This window comes from Zingiber officinale, chromosome 5B (assembly GCF_018446385.1).
Source record: "Zingiber officinale cultivar Zhangliang chromosome 5B, Zo_v1.1, whole genome shotgun sequence".
Taxonomy (NCBI): domain Eukaryota; kingdom Viridiplantae; phylum Streptophyta; class Magnoliopsida; order Zingiberales; family Zingiberaceae; genus Zingiber; species Zingiber officinale.
In genome coordinates, this window is record NC_055995.1 from 13,043,339 (window position 1) to 13,069,193 (window position 25,855).

General features: G+C 40.6%; 1 protein-coding gene across 1 annotated transcript; it reads right to left on the bottom strand.

Annotated features, from left to right (window-relative positions):
• Positions 1-24,233: 24,233 nt before the first annotated feature.
• On the bottom strand, positions 24,234-25,244 carry LOC121987252 (homeobox-leucine zipper protein HOX19-like). Its single transcript, XM_042541139.1, has 3 exons — positions 24,954-25,244; positions 24,775-24,854; positions 24,234-24,700 (listed from the first exon to the last, which is right to left on the bottom strand). Exons 1-3 carry the CDS (start codon positions 25,188-25,190, stop codon positions 24,442-24,444), a joined length of 576 nt encoding a protein of 191 aa, XP_042397073.1. The 5' UTR covers positions 25,191-25,244; the 3' UTR covers positions 24,234-24,441.
• Between the last annotated feature and the right edge of the window lie 611 nt (positions 25,245-25,855).

The window sequence follows — 25,855 nt, forward strand, 5'->3', positions numbered from 1 at the left end:
CAGGAAGGTTGAAAAGGGTGAAAATCCAAGTAGGTCAGTGTTGACCAGACTTGGTGGTGAAAGTCCTGATAAGTGGGATCAGGCAATTGGAAAGTCCTAGTATAGCTAGGCAAAGGGAAAGTCCTGGTGAGGAGCCAGGCAACTGGAAAGTCCAAGTGTGATCTTGGCAAAAGGAAAGTCCTGGTAAGGAGCCAGGCAATTGGAAAGTCCAAGTGTGATCTTGGCAAAACGAAAGTCCTGGTGAGGAGCCAAGCAATTGGAAAGTCCAAGTGTGATCTTGGCAAAGGTTGTAAGTCCAAGCATGTGGTCTTGGCAAGGTAAGTCCTAGTGTGACTTGGTGAGGAGAACCCGACAACTAGGATAAGGCCGATAGAAGCTCTAGAAGGCAAGGTGTGAAGGATGGGGAGATATCCGAGGGATGCAAGGCTGATGGAGGAGGCTAGAAGGCTAGTTCAAGGTTGGTCGGGAGTGGCCAAAGGCTAGGCATGGAGACCCAACAGGTGTAACGCCCGCCCTCCCTGCTAACCCTAAGGGACGGGGCTACGATACTCTATGTACAAATTTTTCTTTTTAAAACAGCGGAAGACTTAAAATAATTCTCTTAGTTTAATAAAAGCTTTTCTTTTGTTTTCCCTTTCATCAAATCCGAACTACACTATCATGGCCTCAATAACATGATATCATTAGTAGAAACATAACATCAAGTCACACATACGGTACTACAATTCATGATACCAAAGCATAGTTCTTTAAAAGTTTTTAAAGCAGGTTCTTATTTGGTTGCCTAGCCACTACCACACACATCTCCTTGCCTCTCCTACTGCTCCTCTAGCTCATCCAGCTTTTTCCTTTATCTGTGGTACAAGGACAGTAAGCTGTGAGCACTCATGGCTCAGTAAGTTCCTTTCCTACTCACTAAAACCGAAAATCATAGTATAATCAAAGAATGTCTCAACATGGCATCATTTCAACTAGTCATGACATAATGTAACATACTCTTTTAAGCATATCATGCAACATGAAGAAATTGTTAGGATCCTTCGTACTCGGCTAGAGAGGGGGGTGTGAATAGCCGACCCCAATCTTTCTCGTTTCTTCCTACGATTAGGTTAGCGCAGCGGAAAATACAAAGAAACGAAAGAGAAGAAAAACAAACCTTAACACAAGGATGTAACGAGGTTCGGAGATTAGGGCTCCTACTCCTCGGCGTGTCCGTAAGGTGGACGAGTCCAGTCAATCCGTCGGTGGATGAGTCCCCGGAAAACCGGCTAATACACTATACTCCTTGTGGGTGGAGAAACCTCGCCACAAATGTTTGCAACAGCAAACAAAGAGTACAAGAACAAAGAGTAAGCAAGAAATACACTAAGAATACACAAGCACTCTACCAATCTTGCTTTCTCGTCGACTGGATCAGCTAGAAAACCAGCAGCAGGAAGCTCACGCGAAGCTTTGACGAGCTCAACAAAACTCAAGCACAACAGCACTAACAGGAAGGAGGAAGAAGAGTTGTCGCACGAAGATGCCTCGATCCTACCTGCGAAGAAGACGGCGAGAAAACTAGCCGTTGCGTCGCCAGAACCCTGATCGGTCCGCACCGATCGGGAGGAAGTGGATCGTCACCGATCGGTGCGTGGACCGATCAGAGTGTGCTGATCGGTCCCCGATCGGCGCTTTCTCCCGAACTCCGCTATCGTGCTCGATCGGTCGTGGGGACCGATCGGGCTCTATGCCGATCGGTCCCCCGACCGAGCACAGAGTTGCCCAACTCTCTGTGGAATCTGATCGGTCCCGGACCGATCAGCTCCATGCTGATCGGTCCCCAGACCGATCAGTAAGCCCACAGAACCATGATCGCCTTCTGTTGGTTATCTGATCGGTCACCAGACCGATCAGATACCCAACCGTATCACTGGATCGGTCTGCAGACCGATCCAGAGCTTGGTTTTTCCCAAACCAAGTCCCAAGTCTCCCAAGCCAACATCCGGTCAACTTTGACCTGTTGGTATATCATGCTTAGCATCCGGTCACTCCCTTGACCTGCTAAGACTCTCCACCAAGTGTCCGGTCAATCCCTTTGACCTACTTGGACTTTTCCACACCAGACGTCCGATCATCCCTGATCCATCTGGATTTTCCTCTTCGTGCCAAGTATCCGATCACTCTCTTGACCTACTTGGACTTTCCAACACCAGAAGTCCGATCATCCCTGATCCATCTGGATTTTCCCTTGCCTGGTTTCACTCACCAGGACTTTCCAACTGCCTAACATCCCAGTTAGGACTTTCCCACTGCCTAACATCCCAGTTAGGACTTTCCCACTGCCTGGTTTCACTCACCAGGACTTTCCACACTGCCTAACATCCCAGTTAGGACTTTCCAACTGCCTAACATCCCAGTTAGGACTTTCCCACTGCCTAACATCCCAGTTAGGACTTTCCCACTGCCTGGTTTCACTCACCAGGACTTTCCCCGTGCCAAGTCTCCATACTTGGACTTTTCGCGTGCCAAGCTCCCTGCTTGGACTTTTCCAGTGCCAAGTCTCCATACTTGGACTTTTCGCGTGCCAAGCTCCCTGCTTGGACTTTTCGCGTGCCAAGCTCCCTGCTTGGACTTTTCCCGAATCAGGTCAACCAGGTCAACCTTGACCTAAGGTTGCACCTACAATCTCCCGAACACCTATTCTTGTCAAACATCAAGAATACAACTCTCTTCTCGTCAAACATCGTCAAACATCAAAACACAACTCGAGTCAGGTCAACTCGAGTCAGGTCAACCAAGTCAACCTTGACCTAAGGTTGCACCAACAATCTCCCCCTTTTTGATGTTTGACAAAATCCAAAATCAAGTTAGGTTAACCCGATAACCTAACTTAGGTTTTCCAACCATCTTCCAATGTCCAATGTTCTTTTCTTGAACATTCTCTGGATATTCTCCCCTTAGGTTAACCCGATAACCTAACTTGGGTTCTCCAATAATTCTCCCCCTTTTTGACATACATCAAAAAGAATTCCAATGTTCTTCCTTGAACATTCCTTGACATTCTTCCCCTAGCTTAGGTTAACCCGATAACCTAACTTGGGTTCTCCAATAATTCTCCAATGAACGCTCTCCCCTTTTTGACACACATCAAAAAGAAAAAGGAGAGTATCAAGGTCAAGAGTTTCTTCCTAATGAAAATCTCATACCTTTCATTGAAGCTCTTAATTTCCCCCTTGATACTAAACTCAACAATCAACTTAGTGATAATCCCATATCACTAATCCTCAAAAGGCTTAAGGAGTACAAACTCCCCCTAAAAGTCAACTCCCCCTTGACAATTAGGTAAAACTTCCCCTAAAGGTCAACTCCCCCTTGACCATTGCACCAACAATGTCTTGGCGAGTTTCAAACCTTTAGAAATCCACAAAACCCAACTTCCAGCTGAAATTTCAGACCAACAGCTGAAAATCAGAAACTGGCACGCACTGATCGGTCCCCAGACCGATCAGAATTCCCCTGGATCGGTCCCCAGACCGATCCACGCTTCACTGATCGCACTGGATCGTCACTGATCGGTCACCAGACCGATCAGAACTTCCTTGGATCGGTCCGATGACCGATCCACACTCTGAAATCAGAGATTTCTGATTTCCCTTCCCGGAAATTCAGAAACTCCTAAAAAATTCCAGAAAATTCGAAAAAATGTGAAATTTTGAGGATACATTCCTCATAACATATACTATCATGGAAAAATAGTTTTCTATGAGAATAACTTCCATTTTCAAATCTTGATACAAAATTCAAAAACTTTGAAATAGTTCAAAGTTAAGTCAACTTTGTATCACAATGTTCAATGATGAATGCTATCACTAGGAAAGCTTCATCAAGGTTTTTCAAAACAATTTTGAAATGATTTCAAACCCTTTAATTTGGGACCACAATCTTAGGGCTATATGTACATGACTTGTACACAAGCTTTCCCTATGATCCCCCATATCTTGAATTAGGCTCATCTAGGTACAAGAGCTATGCACCTTGATCCTAATTCATGATCCTAATATCTCACACACATCTAGAGTGTATCAAGCACATCCATGTCAATTTTGATGTGAGATATGGGTTTAGGTATCTTAGGCTAAGGTCTCATGCATTTTCTAAACACAAATTTGATCTCAATATCAAAATGTGTTTTTCATCCTTAAATCAATTTAATTGATTATTAATGCAAGAGATGATGACATGGCATAAAATGGTATCATAAATAAAAACATGTGCCAATGTCATGATGTCATGGCATAAAGTTTGAAACTAAACTAACACATGACATATAATAACCTAAGCATTATCATGGCATTTCAAATGATCATAAATTAAATATGATGTCATGACATGGCATATGGCAAACAACCATGGTAAGTTAACACAAATAAAATACCTAGATTACCTATCTAAGTATCCTTAATCACTTAGCTAACTTAAATTCTAATCCTAGATTGCCCAAAGTGCTCCAAGAAAATGTCAAAACCCAAATTGACATTTCTTGATCTCTTGTTTGATTTATACCATTTAAAATTCTACAAGAGTAGCACTTCTAAGTTAAGGCCCGGATTGCCTTGATTACCTAAGAGAATATCAAAATCCCAATTTGATATTTCTCTAGGTTTTTCCAAATTGTGTCAATTTAAAGTAAGATTAATATATTCTCACTTTGGCACAACTTACTCTTCCAAGGAGTGAATGACAAAGATTATTCCATTTCATTTTCAAAGGTTAACAAAACCTTGAAAATGCTCCTTGAGTGTCAATTTCCTCAAAGTTGGGTTAACTACCCTTCTTATTGGAGTTGACACTCTCTAACCCATCTATGGGGTAGAGAAGATGCTCCTAGGAACCCAATACCTATTAGAGCTCATTGGGTTCACTAAATATTCACTAGGGATAACTTCCCTAGCAACCCTCCTAATGACCCTCTTAGGCTTTGAAGCCTTGGTCATTTGGGTCTCATCAAGGTCAACTATAGGGGTGACTCCCCTTGTAACCTTGGTAATGGTCTTCCTAGCCCTAGGTTTTGTTCCATAATCGAATGGAACATTGTGATAAGTGGGCTTGACCATTTGGGACTTAGGTTTGTGACCCAAACCCTTTTTGTCCTTGGACATTGGTTTTTGACCCTTAAACCCTAGAGATGACTTCTCCATGTTTTTAAGAGCCTTTTCTAAATTATCAAGTCTTGACCTCAAGACTTGATTCTCCTTCTCTAGTACCTCAATTTTTGATTTGTCATTTTTCTTTGAGGCATTCCTAGGCATGTGTCTAGTTGATTTGGGATTCCTACCTAGGTTCTCCTTAACCTTAGATGAGGTAATTCTAGGGTTGGCTTTCCTAGTGTTATCCTTATCTAGGCTCACATGTTTGGCACCTAAGCATGTGTATCGATTTCTAATGTTATCATGCTTATCATTATTGACTAGTGCAATAAAATTTCTAGCATGCATCTTACTAGTATTGCACGAATGAGACTTAAATGATACCTTAGGGTTTGCCTTAGCTCCCCCTATAGAAGTGCTCGGTCTCTTGCCCTTGTGAGGTTGCCTCCCCCTCGGACAATGACTCCGATAATGTCCCCTTCGCTTGCATTGGAAGCATACCACGTGCTCCTTGCCTTTGCGTGTCGGGACTCCGGCTCCCTTGACTTTTGGTGCCGGTGGAGTCTTCCTAACCCTCCTTGGACACTTACTCTTGTAGTGCCCATGTTTCCTACACTCAAAACACATTATGTGTAATTTGCTTGAAATCACAGTATTTGAGTTACCTAGGGTTGTGGATGGAGATGAGCTTTCTTCTTCAACCCTTCCGGAGGTGGAAACTTCTTCTTCTTGCTCCGAACTTGAGCAAGAGGAACTCTCCTCCTCTTCTTCCTTGGATGTTGAGTAGCCCTCAACTCCCAATTTGCTCCCTCCATGATGTGAGCTACTTGGCTCACTAGGCTCCTCTTCATGGCTTGAAGTGAAGCTCTCCTCATGGTACTTGGCCAAGTTATCCCACAATTCCTTGGCATTGTTGTATTTACCTATCTTACACAAAATATTAGTAGGTAATGAAAATTCAATTGTTTTAGTTACCTCATTGTTGATCGTGGATTGGTGGACTTGTTCCTTCGTCCACTTGTTCTTCTCTAGAGGCTCTCCTTCTTTATCCATTGGAGGAGAAAACCCTTCTTGTACACAAAACCAGTTCAACATATTAGTCCTAAGAAAATACATCATCCTTACCTTCCAATATGTGAAGTTGTCGTTGTAGAAGGGTGGAATCGTGATGTCTTCTCCGAATTGATCCATCTCTAGCTTTGCTCCCACGGGTGTTGATCCGATGAAGAGCGGCCTGGCTCTGATACCACTTGTTAGGATCCTTCGTACTCGGCTAGAGAGGGGGGTGTGAATAGCCGACCCCAATCTTTCTCGTTTCTTCCTACGATTAGGTTAGCGCAGCGGAAAATACAAAGAAACGAAAGAGAAGAAAAACAAACCTTAACACAAGGATGTAACGAGGTTCGGAGATTAGGGCTCCTACTCCTCGGCGTGTCCGTAAGGTGGACGAGTCCAGTCAATCCGTCGGTGGATGAGTCCCCGGAAAACCGGCTAATACACTATACTCCTTGTGGGTGGAGAAACCTCGCCACAAATGTTTGCAACAGCAAACAAAGAGTACAAGAACAAAGAGTAAGCAAGAAATACACTAAGAATACACAAGCACTCTACCAATCTTGCTTTCTCGTCGACTGGAGTCCGGATGAAGCAGCAGCTTCAAAAACTCTAACAGCAGCAGCTGTTCCAGTCGGGGAAGCTCACGCGAAGCTTTGGACGAGCTCAACAAAACTCAAGCACAGCAGCACTTAGCAACAGGAAGGAGGAAGAAGAGTTGTCGCACAGAAGATGCCCTCGATCCTTTTATACCTGCGAAGAAGACAGCGAGAAAACTAGCCGTTGCGTCGCAACGGCTAGAACCCTGATCGGTCTGCAGACCGATCAGGGAGGAAGTGGATCGTCACTGATCGGTCTGTGGACCGATCAGGAGTGTGCCTGATCGGTCCACAGACCGATCAGCGCTTTCTCCCGAACTCCGCTATCGTGCTCGATCGGTCGTGGGGACCGATCCAGGCCTATCGTCGGTCCCGCCGATCAAGGCTTCGCGCAGAGTTGCCCAACTCTCGTGGAATCTGATCGGTCCTCGGACCGATCCCACCTCAGCGTCCTGATCGGTCCCGGGACCGATCAGCTCCATCGATCGGTCCCGGACCGATCGGAAGCCCACGTAACCATGATCGCCTTACATTGGTTATCGATCGGTCACCGCACCGATCGATACAATCAGACATCGATCGGTCTGCAGACCGATCCAGAGCTTGGTTTTTCCCAAACCAAGTCCCAAGTCTCCCAAGCCAACATCCGGTCAACTTTGACCTGTTGGTATATCATGCTTAGCATCCGGTCACTCCCTTGACCTACTAAGACTCTCCACCAAGTGTCCGGTCAATCCCTTTGACCTACTTGGACTTTTCCACACCAGACGTCCGATCATCCCTGATCCATCTGGATTTTCCTCTTCGTGCCAAGTATCCGATCACTCTCTTGACCTACTTGGACTTTCCAACACCAGAAGTCCGATCATCCCTGATCCATCTGGATTTTCCCTTGCCTGGTTTCACTCACCAGGACTTTCCAACTGCCTAACATCCTAGTTAGGACTTTCCCACTGCCTAACATCCCAGTTAGGACTTTCCCACTGCCTGGTTTCACTCACCAGGACTTTCCACACTGCCTAACATCCCAGTTAGGACTTTCCAACTGCCTAACATCCCAGTTAGGACTTTCCCACTGCCTAACATCCCAGTTAGGACTTTCCCACTGCCTGGTTTCACTCACCAGGACTTTCCCCGTGCCAAGTCTCCATACTTGGACTTTTCGCGTGCCAAGCTCCCTGCTTGGACTTTTCCAGTGCCAAGTCTCCATACTTGGACTTTTCCAATGCCAAGCTCCCTGCTTGGACTTTTCGCGTGCCAAGCTCCCTGCTTGGACTTTTCCCGAATCAGGTCAACCAGGTCAACCTTGACCTAAGGTTGCACCTACAATCTCCCGAACACCTATTCTTGTCAAACATCAAGAATACAACTCTCTTCTCGTCAAACATCGTCAAACATCAAAACACAACTCGAGTCAGGTCAACTCGAGTCAGGTCAACCAAGTCAACCTTGACCTAAGGTTGCACCAACAGAAATCATAACTAGTCATGGCATATCATAGCGTAAAGCATAACATGAAGCATAACATAATCGTATCTAATCATGGAATATCGTCATAAGGAGTCATGGCATATCCTACACATGGACATATCATGGAACATAACATAATCATATCTAACCATGGTATATCATAAATCATCATAAGGTATATGCAATATGATTTTGAAAAACATGTATCCGAAAAACATGTGTATGCCTCATGATCTTTAAAACCATTTCTTCTTACATATATACTTGAACATAATCTCAACTTAAAGGGGATCCCGGCTATGTACCACTTACATATTGCGCGTAACCTATGTAGGTCCAAGGTAGCAAGTCTTGAACCCTACAAGGCAACATACTAGGCCCGAGTCTTACTCCATCGACCTAGGGGCACTTAGGAGCCCATCCCTAACGAGGCCCGAGTCTTATTCCATCGACCCCGGGGTGCTTATGGAGCCCACCCTTGGTACAAGTCATATAAAGTAAAGTACATGTCATACTTATACATATCATACATCATAAAAGCATGCATCACTTAGGCACACATCCTATCATAAAAGTATGCATCACTTAGGCATACATCATGTCATAAAAGTATGCATCACTTAGGCATACATCATATCATAAAGGTATGCATCACTTAGGCATACATCATGTCATAAAGGTATGCACCACTTAGGCATACATCATACCATAAAAGTATGCATCACTTAGGCATACATCATATCATAACAATATACATCACTTAGGCATAGATCATAAAAACATGCATATCTTAAGCATAAAGCATATCATCAAGCATGCATAATTTAACCACATAGCATATCATGAAAGCATGCATATTTTAAGCACTAAACATAGCATCAAAGCATGCATAATTTAACCACATATCATAACATAAGCATGCATATTTTCAGCTCATATCATATCATCAAAGCATGTAAAATTTACCCACATATCATAACATAAAGCATGCATATTTTGAACTCATAACATATCGTAGAAATTCTCATCTTGTATAGCTCACAAGCATACATGTCTAAGCATAAAAGTGTATCATGTGCTCATCCAATCATAAGGAACAATGTAACATGATTAATTTGGGTACTAAGCTTCCTAGTCCTTTGGGTTCTTATCTTGGCCGAAACCCTCTTAGGTGCCAATTTAGGTTTTAAACAACATCCAAGCATGTAGAACCTAATTCATCCACATATCATTTTCATAGGAAGTATTATAAACAAGATTTACTTGGACTCTAAGTTCTCCAAGTCCTTAAACCTCATTTGGCCGAACCTTAACAAGTGTGAAACAAGGTTCTAAATGACATAAAGCATGGAAACCTTAACCATATTTATAGCATTTGTTTCAAGGAATATGGTAAGCACAATTGAGTTAGTTCCTAAATCCTTTAAGCCCTTAAAATTATGTCATGGCCGAAACTTACAAGTACTCATTTAGGTTTTCAAGCAAGCGTACAAGCATGTGAACTTACTCTAACATCATGTATAAATTTATAAATGGCATCATACAAGTGGTCATGGCCGAAACTTCCGTTAGCATCAATTTAGGTCACTAACAACATATAGCATGTGGATTTTTAGCTTTCTACATTTCATATTTCATGGAGAGTGACATGAGCATGTTCAATGTAAGTTCTAGGGTTTCTAAGACATGTATCCCTTCATGGCCGAGACTTTAAGGTGTCCATTTGAATCATAGTTAAATGTATAAGCATGTGAACACAATCAACATGTTATCTAAATTTCATAAGAAGCATCTTTAACACATGAGGTCTAAATTTTAAGGTTTCTAGGTCTTTAAACCCTACATGGCCGAACCTCATCAAGCATGGAATTTGTTCAAATGGCATAAAAGCATAGAAAGTCATAACACATTTCATAACATGTATAAAAGTCAAGCACTATAAGCATACATTTAAATTGTGTCTTAGGTTTCCTAGGTTTTTCCTTTCTTTATCTCATAGCATATGTTTGGCCGAAACCTTCCAAGTCTTTAAACTAGGTTTTAGGTGGCCTAAAGTATGGAAAACCTAAACAAGTTTTATGGCAAAAATATCAAAGAAACTATACATATAAGTTTGGTTCACAAACAAGCTAGGACCCTTGTGGTCATAATTATCATATATCATGCAACCAATTTTCCTATACTCTAATTAAGCATGGGAGCATCAAACAACTTTCATATCTTATTGTCATGGAGGTTTTGAGCATGTTAAAAAAATCTGTTTAAGCTATTCTAAACCATCCACCTTACCATGGCCGAAACATTAAAAGTGATGTTCCTGAGTTTCTATCAACATACAAGCATGCAACTCTTTAAGAAACTCTATATTCTATCATATAAACATGGTGAGTTTAAATTCAAAGTCTTCCTAACCCTAAACCCTTCCTTGGCCGAAACTTGTGAGTGGGGTACTTTTGGTTCCAAGTAACCTTCAAGTATGAAAACAATAATGGATCCTTAACCATTTATTTAGAGGGTTTTGTGCAAGTTAGGTAAACAAATAAATTCCCTAGCCCTTATAAAACCTTTTTGGCCGAAACTCTAGGGTTAGGTACATCTCTAATCCAGCATCACATATATATAAAAATATGAGAGAAAACCTTCTTACAAAGCATAGAAAAATTATCATGAATCAAGGCTTATATTAAACATTCCTAGGATCAACAAGTCCTTTCTTTGGCCGAATTTTCACAACTTTGTTTCTAGGTTTTAAAATCCTCATAAAATCCAAAAACACATTAAAACCACTTGTACCACAGGTGAGGGGATACTTACTTCCTTTTCGCTTGTGGTTCTAAAGTGTGGTGATGGAAGAAAGGGTCTCTTCTTCTTGTTCTCCTCCTTTGATTTCCCTTGGTAGCCTTCCTTGTATCCTAGGAGGAACCTTGTTTTGGGGGCCGAAAATGGAGGAGAGGGGGCTGAGGCTCTCGGTGGTGGAGAGGAGAGAATGAGAGAAATGAGAGAAAAATAAAATCTTCTCTTTACTTGCTCCCTTTTATGTTAAGGGGGAAGAGGTAGCAAAATTGGTTTTTGCTTTCCTTCTCCCTTAGCCCTTTTTATTTATTTATTTATTTATTTGTTCTCATCATTCATGATGAAACAAGGGGGAATGAATCCCCTTAATTGTCCTCTTTAAGTCACGGCAAAGGGAGAGGAAGAGGGAGAGAAAAGAAGGAAGGCAAGTTGCCTTTCTCTTGCTCTTTTCTTGCTTTCTTTTGGCTAGCTTTTACTCTCATCCTTATCATGAGTTTCCCTCCTTTGCTATCAATATATCATTCCTATCCCAACTGGTTATTACCCATTAATCCTATCATTTATATCATGAGAGGTTCAAGGTTCAATCCTTGACCACTCCCTATTTTTATTTCTTTTTATTTCTTTTTGGTTCAACATTCTACTAATATTTTTCTAAGGAAAATTCATCATTCTCATATTTATCTTAAAAGCTTAGTGGGTGTTACAACAGGTCACGATTGACCGGGAGTTGGGTTTGGGAGTTTGGACTTGAGTTTGAGCCAAGTCCAGGCTGGTCAATCGATCGGGCGATCGATTGAACCAGGGACCAATTGATCAGTGGATCGATTGGAGTGTGCTGTGAAGGAAGGAATGACCCAATCGATTGGTCGATCAATTGGGACCATATTTCGTGAGCACAGAGCCCTTCCCAATCGATCGGGTGATCGATTGGGGAGCTGCCAATCGATCGGTCGATCGATTGGGCAGAGGTATTCTCGCGCGATCGCGAGAAGCACGGAATGACTCCCTATTTTTATTTCTTTTTATTTCTTTTTGGTTCAACATTCTACTAATATTTTTCTAAGGAAAATTCATCATTCTCATATTTATCTTAAAAGCTTAGTGGGTGTTACAACAGGTCACGATTGACCGGGAGTTGGGTTTGGGAGTTTGGACTTGAGTTTGAGCCAAGTCCAGGCTGGTCAATCGATCGGGCGATCGATTGAACCAGGGACCAATTGATCAGTGGATCGATTGGAGTGTGCTGTGAAGGAAGGAATGACCCAATCGATTGGTCGATCAATTGGGACCATATTTCGTGAGCACAGAGCCCTTCCCAATCGATCGGGTGATCGATTGGGGAGCTGCCAATCGATCGGTCGATCGATTGGGCAGAGGTATTCTCGCGCGATCGCGAGAAGCACGGAATGCTTCTGGATCGATCCACCGATCGATCCAGATGTTCCTAATCAATTGGTCGATCGATTGGGATTCGACCGTTGCGCAGGATGCAGGTGGTGGACGGCTGGGATTGTCCGGATGTGACGTGGCAATCGATTGGGGATGAATTCAATCGATTGGAGCTTCTGTATAAAGCCTATGTGGAGCTTTTTCTCAACAGATCTTTTGCGCCGTTCTTCAGCTATTCACAGCGAGTTTCTCTGATCTACTCACACTAGTTCTTAAAGGCACTTGGGGAGTTTCTCCAAGGTTCAAGAGGCGACGACAAGCACAAGTAAGCAAAAAGAGGAGTGTGTTGCATTGTATTTTTGTTTCCTCTTGTTGTATTTGTGTTGTGTTGTGTGTGAGTGTTGTACGAGGGTTCTCCGCCTCCAGCTGCGACCGAGAAGGAGGTTTTCATAGTGGAGTGAGTGTGTCGTGTGGATCCTTAGATTAGTCACCTCATCTTGAGGTGAATACCAAGTAAACCCTAGGTGTTAGCATTGGTTGTTTTTGTCTTTGTATTCCGCTGCATATCATCAAGACGCAACCGACGAACACGCGACGAGACGCTATTCACCCCCCTCTAGCGGACACAAAGGTCCCAACACTTTTATCCTATTCTAGGCACTTGGAACCCTTCCAGGCGCCCCTAGCAGGGCTATAAAAGTAGCCCTACTTCCAAAAGCTAACAATAACAAGAAAAAGAGAGAAACAACACTTGTAATTGATTCAGTTTCTGTTTAGCTTTCTAGTTGTGAGATTTAACGGCTGTAAGAGGCTCTTCCACTTAGAGGAGAATTTTAGTGAGCTTTACTTCTTCATTGGATTAACAACCTCCCCGGTTGTAACCAAATAATTTCTTTGTGCCTCGTTTTTTAGTCTTTTAATTATTTTTATGCAAGTGTTGAAAATTATTAAGCTATAAAGTACGAGAAAGGTTCATTTTTCTTTGCAGGGCTATTCACCCTCCTTTAGCTGGCCGCCAAGGATCCTACAAGTTGCATCAGAGCCAGAACGCCTTAGAAGGACTAACCGCTGACTGAAGTACCGAGACGATGGCCGAACCGAGCATCTACCTGCCGAAGTTCAAGGCAGAAGTTGTGTTATGGAAAAAAACACATGGAGGAATTTTTTAAAACTGATTTTGAAATTCTTTTGATAATTAAATATGATTTTGTAGCTCCTAAAGGCTAACAAGGAAATGAAAAGGAAGAATAGCAATGGAGCAAGAAGGAGCAAGCAGACTTCGTAGCGAACGGACGAGCCGCACCTACTTAGCGTACTTCCACCCTAGGAAGTAAATCGGATCAGATATTATGAATCAGCAAAGGAACTTTGGGAGAAGTTCCTAGAACTACACAAAGGAACTTTTGAAGTAAAGTTCGCGAGATGGGATCTACTCCGGAACCAACTAACAAACCTCTGGAAGGAAGAAAGCGAAATAGATGCACATATGCACTCGAAGATCAAAGAACTCAGTACCGGACTCACGAATCTCGGTGAAAAGGTAATGAACCAAGATTCATTAAGGTACGCTTTAAATGCATTCCCTAGGACACCTGAGTGGACCTCTATAGTCGACTCATTTTATATATCTAAAGACCTAGAAGTTAGTTCATTAGAAAATCTTTTTTCCACCTTTGAACTTCACGAATCTAGATGTGCAGAGATGAAAAGGGAGCATAGTCAGAACATTGCCCTGAAGGCAAGAACGGATAATCCAGACTCAGAAGCGTCAATCGACGAAGATGAAGTGGCGCTATTAGTAAGAAAATTTAATAAATTTATTAAATCTAATAAATTTAAATCGCAGACGAGAAAGCATTATCAGAACAAAAGGAAGGTCTGATGTTACAACTGCAACGAAGAAGGGCACATCAAGGATGACTATCCAATATTGAAGAGCAAGCCTGAGCATAATCTAAAGGCGACGTGGGACGACACGACATCTGAATCTGAAATTGAAGCCTACACTGGACTAGCCCTAATGGCAGACCATAAAAAAAGAAGACAAAAGCAGCTCAGAGATGAGCATCGATGAAGGGGGAGGATCATCAAAGGAAAACTACGATGAAGGGGGAGCATCAGAATATGAGGTAAGTCACGTACGTGCCTTATATCCTGAAAAGTCATTTCAATTTATTAAGATTCTTTTTAAGGATTTAGTAAAATTATAAATAAAAAAAATATATACTTGAAAAGACAATTAGCCAATGCATACCCCTTACATTTGTTTGATAATTTAAAAATAGAAAATGATAAATTGAAAATAAAAATAGAATATTTAAAAAACCGTGCATACTTAAATAATCAAAATATTAGGGGATATAATAATTTAAACTAGTATTTTAAATACCATAAGAGTCAAATTAAGAAAATATCATAAAAATACATTCCTAAGAAATTTCTTATTAATCTTGTAGGAAGGAACCTATTTTGGGTTCTAAAATTATATTTAGATTAATTATTTTCTTAGGACTTTCAGAAAAGTTAAATGTTTAAATTTTTTAAGAGGTTTTGTCTAGAAGTGGTTGATGCTCCAATAACCAAGAATGCCTAGTGTCTCACCACAGTCTGGAAGTGAATTACTGAATTGAATATTTAACTGGCTTACTATGAATCATTCAACTAATGCTTTAAATTTTTGCTAGAAAAATTTATTTAAAAAGGTCTAATCATTAAAAGTTGTTTAAGTTAATCTAAACGATCTTTTAAATTTTTTTTCGTTAGAAATTTTTATAAACTAGTGATCAAAATGCAAATTCTTTTAATTTTGCCAAAAATTCAACTTTCTGTGAAATTTTTTCTGTCCGACCCTTGGTAAAGTTTTTATTATTAAAGGGGGTTTTTTTAAAAAAAATCAAAGTTTTTGAAACTTAATTTTTTATAGATTTTTTCCTATGACTTTTTAGACCTTCCAAGTAATATGTTTAACGTACCCCACTTTTAATGTGATCAAAAGGGGGAGTAGTAAAGATTAAGTCTAGGGCGAGGTAATATTTCTATACTTGCAACTTTTTTTTACAAAAATTTTAACTATTTATTTATGATTTATCCTAACTTAACTTGGGTTTGATCACATCAAAAAGGGAGAGATTGTTAGTACCCCAAGGTAGTTTTGATGTGATCAACTAAGTCAGGTTAGGTCCTGTTGACTTTTAACCCTTGTGTCTAAGTGTGTAGAAACTTAAGAGCACAGGAAATCAAGCGAAAGATGCAGCTAGCGAGAAGGATGGAACGGGAGAGAGCCAACAGGCTCGGTGCGTCCGAGGGATGAGGTACTACGGAAGAGTAAGCGGGCGGATGAGAAGGAGGCGCGTGACGTTTTCGAGGGACGAGAAGCCAGAGCGGAAGATTACTCGAGAAGGCCGGAAGTTGAGTTCGAGTGAGCCCTATTCTGGATGGCCAAAATCACCCAAGCAAGCGGAGCCGGAACGGAAGAACTGGAGTGAAAGGCCTAGGCCAAAAAGTCAACTGGCAAGTTGACTTGGTCCGAGCACTCGGAATAGAAGTTTTAGTCATTTGCGACGTGGCGCGTCCCGCTGCATAGGGGATAAACTTTTATCCCATTCCAGGAGACTGGAACTCTTCCACGCACCTCAGCAGGGCTATAAAAGCAACCCTACTCCCTAAAGCTAACAATAATAAGAAAAAGAGAGAAACAACACTTGTAATTGATTTAGTTTCATTTTAGCTTTCTAGTTGTGAGATTTAACGGCTATAAGAGGCTTCTCTACCTAGAGGAGAATTTTAGTGAGCTTTACATCTTTCTTGGATTAACAACCTCCCCGGTTACCAAGTAATTTCTTTGTGCCTCATTTTTTTAGTTTTTAAATTATTTTTATGCAAGTGTTGATAATTATTAAGCTATAAAGTTCGAGGAGGGTTTATTTTTCTTTGCAGGGCTATTCACTCCCCTCTAGCCGGTCGCCAAGGATCCTACATGGGTTTCCTTTACACCAACTTTTCTCATTGGCGTAAAGCCCATCCCTCGCGATGAGCTTGCAACTAACTCTCTGTTTAACCCCTAGGTTAATGGATATGCTAGGTTATCCTTTGACTTCGCATAGTCAATAGCGATAACTCCCGTTGAGAGTAGTTGTCTAATGGCATTATGTCTTCAACTTATATGTCTAAACTTACCATTACACAAATGGATGTGTGCCCAACTGATTGCTGATTGACTATCATAATGTATGCAAATTGCCGATACAGGTTTTGATCATCTTGGAATATCTTCTAGAAATTGTCGTAGCCATTCAGCCTCTTCACCACATATGTCAAGAGCAACAAACTCAGATTCCATTGTGGATCTAGTTATTACCATTTTCTTAGAAGATTTCTAGGAAATGGATGCATCTCCCAAAGTGAATACATATCCACTCATAGATTTAGAGTCTTTTATGTCATATATCCAACTCACATCACTGTATCCTTCGAGCATAGCAAGATATCTCGTATAATGCAATCCATATTTACGAGTATACCTCAAGTACCTCAGCACTCTTGTTATCCCTTTCCAGTGCTCAATACTGGGATTACTCGTGTATCTACTCAGTTTACTTACTGCGTAGGCCAAGTCTGGTCATGTACAACTTATTAAGTAAATCTGACTTCCAATCACTCGATAGTATTCTATTTGAGAGGTACTATCATCTCTATTTTTTTATAGATATTGACGCATATCTATCTGCGTTCATGCCAACATAGTATCACCCTTGGTGAATTTCTCAAGAATCTTATCCACATAATGGAACTAACTAAGAACAAGTCCTTCTGTTGTTCTAAAAATTTTGATTCCAAGAATCACATCAACTAGGCTCATGTTTTCATGTTAAATCTTGAGTTCAATATGTCGTTAGTGGATTTGATTATCTTATTATCACTCCCAATGATAAGTATGTTATCTACATATAGGCACAAGATGATGTAGTTATTCTTTGTGACTTTCATGTAAATATATTTATCACATTCATTAATTTTGAATCCACATGTCTTCATGGCATTATCAAATTTCTCATGTTAATGCTTTGGTGCTTGTTTCAAGCCATATAATGACTTCATCAATCTATAAATATTGTTTTTCTATCTTGGCACAGAAAATCTCTCAGGTTGCTCTATGTAAATTTTTTCTTCTAAATTCCCATTTAGAAAGGTTGTCTTTACATCCATCTGATGTGTTTTGAGATTCCATAGAGCGGCTATAGCCAACAATATTCTAATGGAAGTTATTCTCGACACAAGAGAATATGGATTAAAGTAATCAAGGCATTCTTATTGTCAGTATCCTTTGATTACCAATCTGTCCTTATACTTGTCAATTGTGTCATCTGACTTCCCTTTCCTCTTGAAAAATCCACTTGCAACCTAGTGGTTTACTTCTGGGAGGAAGATCCACAAGTTTTCAAATGTGATTTTGCAAGATAGATTCTATCTCAGATGCAAGTGCCTCCTCCAGTGAGGTCCATCAGAAGAGCTTATAGATTCTGAGTAACTTCGGGGCTCACTTTCTAACATGAAAGGAATAAAATCTTATCCATAGGATTTTTCTACCGGAGCTATTTTACTCCATCTAAGCTCAACCTCGACTGGTTCCTCATCATTATCTTCTTCCCCTTGTATTTCACATGTCTATTTTGAGGAGCTAGCTTCCTCTGGGGTTTTATACGGAAACACATGCTCGAAGAATGAGGTATTTCTCAATTCTATTATCGAGTTCGTGTGTATATCCGGTATTTATAATTCATACACAAAAAATCGATACGCATTGCTGTTATGTGTATATCCAATAAATATGCAATCAACAATTTTCGGTCCTATTTTAATCCTTTTTGGATCAGGCACCAAAACTTTGGCAAGACACCCCCACATTCGTAAATATTTGTAAGATGGTCATCTTTCATTCCATAACTTATAAGGGCTCTTATCTATTTTTTTCTGGGGAATCTTATTTAAAAGGTAATTAGCTATTAACACAACTTCCCCTCACATACATTCTGGTAGTCTAGAGCTCAATAGAAGAGCATTCATCATCTCCTTTAGAGTTTGATTCTTTTGCTCAGCAACTCTATTTTATTGAGGTGTATAAGGAGCTGTTGTTTCATGTTTGATCCCATGTTCAGTGCACAACTCAGAGAATGGTGATACATATTCACCACCTCAGTCACTTCGAACCACCTTAATATTTCTATTAAGTTAGTTTTCAACCTCATTCTTATAAAGAGTAAATTTCTTTATAGCTTCATCCTTACTTTTGAGAAGATACATATAATAGTATTTATTACCACCACATATTGGCGTACCTTTTAGGTCATATACGTCAGTGTGGATTAGGTCAAGTGGTTCGTTACTTCTTTCAATATGTTGAAAAGATGACCTTGTTATTTTCGCTTCAACACAAATCTCACACTTGTGTTTTGGATCAAGGTGGAATGTAGGTATGCTTTGCATGTTTATTAATCTATGCAACACATCATAATTAACATGTCCTAGTCTACCATGACACAAACACGAAGACTCAAGAATATAAGTGGAAGACCTTTCATTTTTATTTATCTTAGGCCTAATGACCATTACATTGAGCTTAAATAGCCCATTAGATATATAGCCCCTTCCTACAAACATTCCATTCTTCGATAATATAACTCTATCCGACTCAAGAATAATGCGAAAGTCATGCTTGCTTAATAGTGATCCGGACACTAGATTTTTCTGAATCTCCGGAACATACAACACATTGTTTAGAGTAAGGTCCTTGCCCGAGGTCATCTTTGACACCACTTTTCCTTTGCCCATGATGTCCGAGGTTGTTGAGTTCCCCATGAACAGTTTGTCTCCATTAACTTCTTCGAAGTTGTGGAGCAGCTCCTTATTGCAGCAGACATGTCTAGTGGCTCCAGTATTAATCCACCATTGTCGTGGGTTTGAACCCACCAGGTTCAATTCAGAGACCACAGAGCAGAGGTCATCCATTTCTGGTCCCTCGTTCAGGTTTGCCTCCTACTTCTTCTTCGACTTTCTGTACTCCGAAGATTTGTGACCGACTCGATCATAATTGAAGCACTTCCCAGAGAACTTCTTTTTGCTGATGCCTCCTCTAGGTCCCATCTTGGAAGACGTGGGGTTCTTCCGTTTCGAGTTTTGACCGTGCTCTACCATATTGACTTTCATAGTAGCCTGAGAGAATAGCTTTCTCTCTGAACTCTTGTTGTCTTCTTCGATGCGAAGTCTAATAATGAGTTCTTCTACATTCATCTCCTTCCGCTTGTGCTTCAGTAGTTGTTGAAGTCCTTCCATCCTAGAGGCAGTTTTTCAATGATAGCATCCACCTGGAAGGTTTCACTCAGAACCATCTCTTCTGAGTGAATCTTGTGCAAGATCACCTGAAGCTCCTGGACTTGGTTGATCACTATCTTGAAGTCAACCATCTTGTAGTCTAGGAATTGACCCACGATGAACTTCTTAGCCCCTGCATCCTCCATCTTGTACTTTTTGTCTAGGGAATCCTACAACTCCTTAGCTGTTCTTTTCATGCAATACACAACGTACAACAAGTCGGCAAGGCAGTTGAGGATGTAGTTTCGGCAAAGAAACTTAGAATGAGTCCATGATTTCACTACACTGATGGTCTATGCATTAACATCCTCAGCACGCTTGGGAGGGTCCTCGGTCAAGAACCGAGCCAGATTGAGAGTGGTCAAGTAGAAGAGCATCTTCTGTTGGCACCTCTTGATGTTCAATCCACTGAACTTCTCTAGCTTTTCCCTGTGATTGATTAGTACAATTCCAATCAGGGTGGAGGAGGCCTTTATGTGTTGAGTCTATTGCACCTCAACACTTTATTCTATGGACATCTCAACAGAATCGAATCTGTTTTAAGATTGTTGGGCAATCCGCCAAAGATTTTAGGAATTAGCCGAATTTAAATACATAAAATTAAATTCAACTTATCTGTTGAAATGATCTGATCTGATAATCTCAGGCTACCAGCAGGGACTGATTTCTGCCAAGTGCTGAGTACAGACTGGTCGAGCAAACAGAGAGGCTGAGTGGGCATATCGGCCGAGCGGGTAGTATAGCCGACCGAGCTGTGTGCAGATCAGGCAGAGTCTATCGAGTAGTAAATCAATCGAGTGAGCAAAGCGGTCGAATAGAGAGTCTGACTGGGCAGAGCGGTCGATCGAGTAAAGTCGAGCAATCGACCGGGTGGCTCAGCCGAGCGGGCTGAGAAGCTGAGTAGTCCGAGAGGCCGAGTGAATGAGTGTTCAGCTGAGCGGACTGAGCGAGCATGCGATCGGATGAGCGAAGCAGGCAAGTGGTCGGTCGGATAGAGAAGCTGAGAGGACGACTGAGTGAGCGAGCGGCTAGTTTGGCAGAGAGGCCGAGCGGGCGAATGGACCGAGGCCTGCAATTATCGTAGTTTCCTTCAACCAGATTTACCCCACCTCCGACTGTGTTTCGTGATTTACTCAGGTCGTCTGTTTCTCAGAATACAACGGTTAACCGTGATTCCCACCAAGTCATGGTGGTCATGGCAAACTGAGTGGTACTCGACTGTTATCACGGGGGCACCTACCGAGCAAAGTTGCACGACAGAGGAGGAGGGAAACGGAGGTGGAGAGCTACTGCTTCTTTTTTGTGTGTGTTGCTTAAGACCATGATCTCCCTTTATATAGGAGCACCATCCCTTCCCAGCATTGAATGACGAATAATGATCATTCAATATTCAGGGATTAATGATAGCTGATGACCATCAATGGCCAACCATTACTATCCGGGAGGTTATGAAAACAATGGTTAATGCTTCCATTATCTTCTTAAGCAGTAAACAAATCCATGTAGCAAAATGTTGGTTGTTCCACTTGGGCAAATTTTACCCCGACTGGTCCGACATTCGATGTTCACAGGTCGTGCTCGCACACGAGTTAACATGGTTCAGTACAATTCAGACTCTAGATTTGTACCCCCGCCCCCTGCACACCCACGTATGAGAGAGAGTCTCTCCCCATGTATTTGTTCACATTATCAATGCATGTGAATCAATATAAACCAACAAATATGCTTTAAAATTCCCAATGTGAGACTAAAGTCTCATTCATAATGGAGTTTCATACCTCTTCTACCTTTTCTCCATTCACATATATCCAACAAATTTATAGGATTTTCTTAAATGCAAAATGATACTTTTTGTTTATTTTTTTTTTGATGCAGGAAAAGAAGAAGAATGGAAGGAGATCAAGGAAGTGTCTGCTGAGGAAGACGATGATTTCTTTTTGTATCTCTCCATTATTTTGAGACTATTTGGTGACTTGTTGGATGTGAATTTTAGATTGGAATGTTTGATATTTTTGGATCTAATGACTTGTACATATATTAATATATTGACTTGTTTTTTTGTTTGTTTTCTATTTTTGATATGTTTGTTTGACTTGTATAGATTGTAGATTTTGGTTTGGATGTTAGATATGATTTGTTGGAATGTTTGTGCTTCTATAAACAGGTTTGAATTTTTTATGCATAATAAAATGTAAAAATTGATAAATTCTTGGCAAAAATTATGCATTTTGCAATGAAAAATTTTCATCGCCAGTCTATCGTAATCCACTCAAGGGCGTAGACAGGGCTGAGCTTTGCTGGGCTCCAGCCTAGTGCAGCTCAGCAAATAATCCAGTAATTTATTCTTCAAACTTGATTATGATGGGCTGGACTTTGCTAGGCTCAGTGTTTTTAGCCCAGGGTAGTACAACTAGGCAAGCAGCCCAATAATTTTAGGCTTCAATTTGGCTACACTGGGCTGAGCTTTACTGGGCTCAGCGTTTTTAGCCCAGGATAATTATTCAGCCTGGCTACGTCATTGAATCCACTTGTATTGTATATTTGTGATGAATCCCATTTTCATTTTATATTTGCAACGAATCCCATTTTCGTCGCAGATTTGGCGACGAATCCATTTTCGTTGCAGATTTGCGATGAAAATGAGATTCGTCGCTAAATCTAGGACGAAAATGTATTTGTTGCAGATTTGATGATATCCTTTTTATTGCAAATCTATAATGAAAATGGGATTCATCGTTAAATTTGTGAAAAAACATAATTTCATCGCCAAATCTAGTTTGTGAATTTTGTGACAAATTTTGTTTTCGCTACATATCTACAATGAATTTAGAGTTGAAAATAAAATTTGTTGTAGAATTTTTATATGTTTTCGTCCTAGAGTTCGGTGACAAATTATTTGTGATGAAAAATTATTCATCACAAAAATTTTTACAATGATTTTATTGTTTTTAAAATTCATCGCAAATGATTTTTTTTTTTAAGTGGGGGTTCATGGTGAATCTAATATAGTATTGTTAAATGGGTTAGGTATCTCCAACGATTAAACCTCTAAATAAGAATTTTTGTAACCTCCCATGTGTCTGTCATATCAAAAATGAAAAAACTTATTATTCCATCTACAATTAAAAAACCTATTTACAATATCTCCCTAAATTACAAGTTATAAATCATACTATAACACTACTTTATCATTAAATACAAGCCCAATTTTCAAGAGAAAAAAATAAATTTAAACTTTTAATATTATTCTTAAACTATAAACTTCAAATCTCACCTCTATAATAATTCAAACTTTTTTATTGAGATTTTTTAATTTTATAGGCCTCTCACAAATTTAGTATTAGAGAGGTCCTAAATCTAGTTTAGACATATCAAATTATTTTAAATAAAATTACATTAATAAAAAATTAAATTTTAAAATTAATTGGAGAGGGAGATTATTATAAAAGTATAATTAAATATTTAAATTGTGAGTTTAAAGAATGAGAAATAAGGAATTTAATTGAGAAAATCGGAGTCGTTTAGATGAGGAATAAGATCAAAGGTATTTATGAAAAAAAACATTAAAAGATTAAAGGCGTTTATGAAAAAACATTTTATAAAATCTTTTCATGATAATATAAATAACGTGTTGGACAATCATTCGGAAATTTAGAGAATTAATCGAATTTAATTTACATTGAACTAAATTTAATTTATCTATCGAGGAGATATAATTTCTATCAAGTATTGAACACTGATTGCATGGTATCTGAGCGAGTTAAGCGGTTGGGACATAGCAGTCAAGTGAGCACATCAGTCTAATGTCCAACCGGATAGAAAATCGAGCGGATCGAGTAAGCGACTGAGCGAGTGACCAGCTAAGTAAATCGGGCGAGTGAGCGGTCAGACGGGCTTGTAGCCAAGCAGACAAAGAGGTCAAGCGAGCGAAGAGTCGAGTCAATGAACCCCAAACAAAAAATGCTCGACAAAGGAAGGGTACATAAGTGGAGAGCTTTAGAGCCACCAACGTCCTGCATATTCACATGTGAGAGAGAGCATCTCCTCAAATATTTATTCACATAATTAATATATGTGAATTAATATAAATCAATCAATATGTCTTAAAACTTTTAACATGTAACTAAAGTCTCATTCACAATAAATCTTTTTTCATCTATTCTACACAAATATATTCAACATAATTATCAGATAATAACACGTGGCCACAATTTTGGGCCACAAAACAATATCAACTTCTGATTGCCATCAGATAATTCTTTTTTTAATGCATAGTCGACGATTCCTGATACCAAACTACTTCACATAGATTTTTTTTTTTTTTTTTTTGGTTTAAATTAAAAATAAAAGAATTGAAAAGAAAAGAAAAAAAAACATGTACGAATAAAAATAATTAATCTGATTGCGACACAGAGCGCATCCGAGGACGGGAAAAACACTTAATTAATAGATCCACAAACCTTCTTTGCTACAATTGCGACAAATTACAGAAAGGCTAAGTAGAACACGATGGACATGGCTTACCAAAATTCAATGAGTTGAAAGATGACTCCCAAGCCCTTGAAAAAAATAGCAGAGGTGTGGGTTCTTGACTAACACTTGGATCGATCGATCGAGACTCTCAGACCAATTGCCGATCAACGCGCTTCTGAATGCGAAAAGGGGTTCCTGAAGTGATCGGTCTTTGGAGTCGCCGGAGCAGCTGCGTCATCATCGCCTCCGGCGATCTTCCCACACGTCGGGCAGATTGAGAGACCGGCCGCCGCCGGGAATTGCGTGGGCTTCAGAGCTTTCATCTCCTGCAACTCCTTCTGCAGCATCTGGTTCTCTTTGCTCAGCACCTCGTAACACCTCTTCAGGAATTCACAGTCCATCTCCGTCTGCTTTAGCTTTTTCCTACACGTCGCAATTAACAGAGTTGAGCATTGATGTGTAGGTAGAGACACATACGCTACATTTTTACCACCGACCTGGCTCTCCTGTTCTGGAACCATACTTCCACTTGCCGCGGCTGGAGATTCAATTGCTTAGCCAACGCTTGTTTCTGCTTCTGATCCATTAGAAGAAAGAAGAAAAACAGAGGAATTACGTGGGAGAATTAAGAAGGATCAGTAAATTAATTAGTTATAAGGATCCAATATGTACTTACTGGAGTGAGATTACTTTGGCACCTGAACCTGATCTCCAACATGGCGGATTGCTCTCTGGTAAGTCTAATTTTCTTCCTCGCATCGCTGTCTTCCTCCTCGTCGCATATGACAGGCCGCCTTCCGCCTTCCAAGCTCTTCGGAGAAGCGCGAGGTTGCAGTCGACGGTGGCAGTGCGCTGAAGGCCTTGAAGGCGTAGCTAGTGCAAGAGAAAGCTGAGTTTCACAGGCGTCCTCCATCAAGCTCTCTTGCTTGTGTGTGTATGTGAGAGAGAGAAAAGGAAAGAGAAGGGGGAAAGAAATGGTGTCTATATACGATCGAGACTGACGGCAGAACAGAAGAAACACGAACTGAGTGGGGTTAGTAAGAAAGGAATTGTTGCAAAGGCGGGTCCTGCCGCCCAGCGGTCCCCTCACCCGCCCCACGAGTATGAGAGGGAGTAAATCACGGTGAATACGGGCCCGGCGATGACATGGCGGTCGAAGGTGTTTAGCACGGACAGATATTGATGTTATCGCAATTGCTGCCGCAGACCTTCGACCTCCCGACCCATGTTGCAAGAATACCATGTCATAACCGGTTGATCTCGCCCGTGGGGGCTAGTAAGAAAGGAATTGTGACGTAGCAAGCGATGGATTTAATTAATATAACCAAAAAAAACATATTCGACGGTGGGTCTGTGGACTGGTTGGCTTCGCACTGTTCCTGACATAAATAAATAAATAAATCAAGGCAGGGACCGTTTCAGTTAATTATCCTCAGATATTATTTATTTATTTATTTATTTGTCGTTGGGTTACAATTTGTGTTGCTAATCATTGATCACTCTAATCACGAAACGACGCAATGGGAGTGTCACGATTACGTACAAGGCGCGCTGCTTGAATCCTCGTCATAAGTTTTA

Coding starts and splice junctions, on each gene's coding strand:
- LOC121987252 (XM_042541139.1), bottom strand. CDS start 25,190: ATGGAGGACGCCTGTGAAACTCAGCTTTCTCTTGCACTAGCTACGCCT. Junction 24,855..24,953: donor GCCAAAGTAATCTCACTCCA/GTAAGTACATAT, acceptor CTAATGGATCAG/AAGCAGAAACAAGCGTTGGC. Junction 24,701..24,774: donor TTCCAGAACAGGAGAGCCAG/GTCGGTGGTAAA, acceptor TGCGACGTGTAG/GAAAAAGCTAAAGCAGACGG.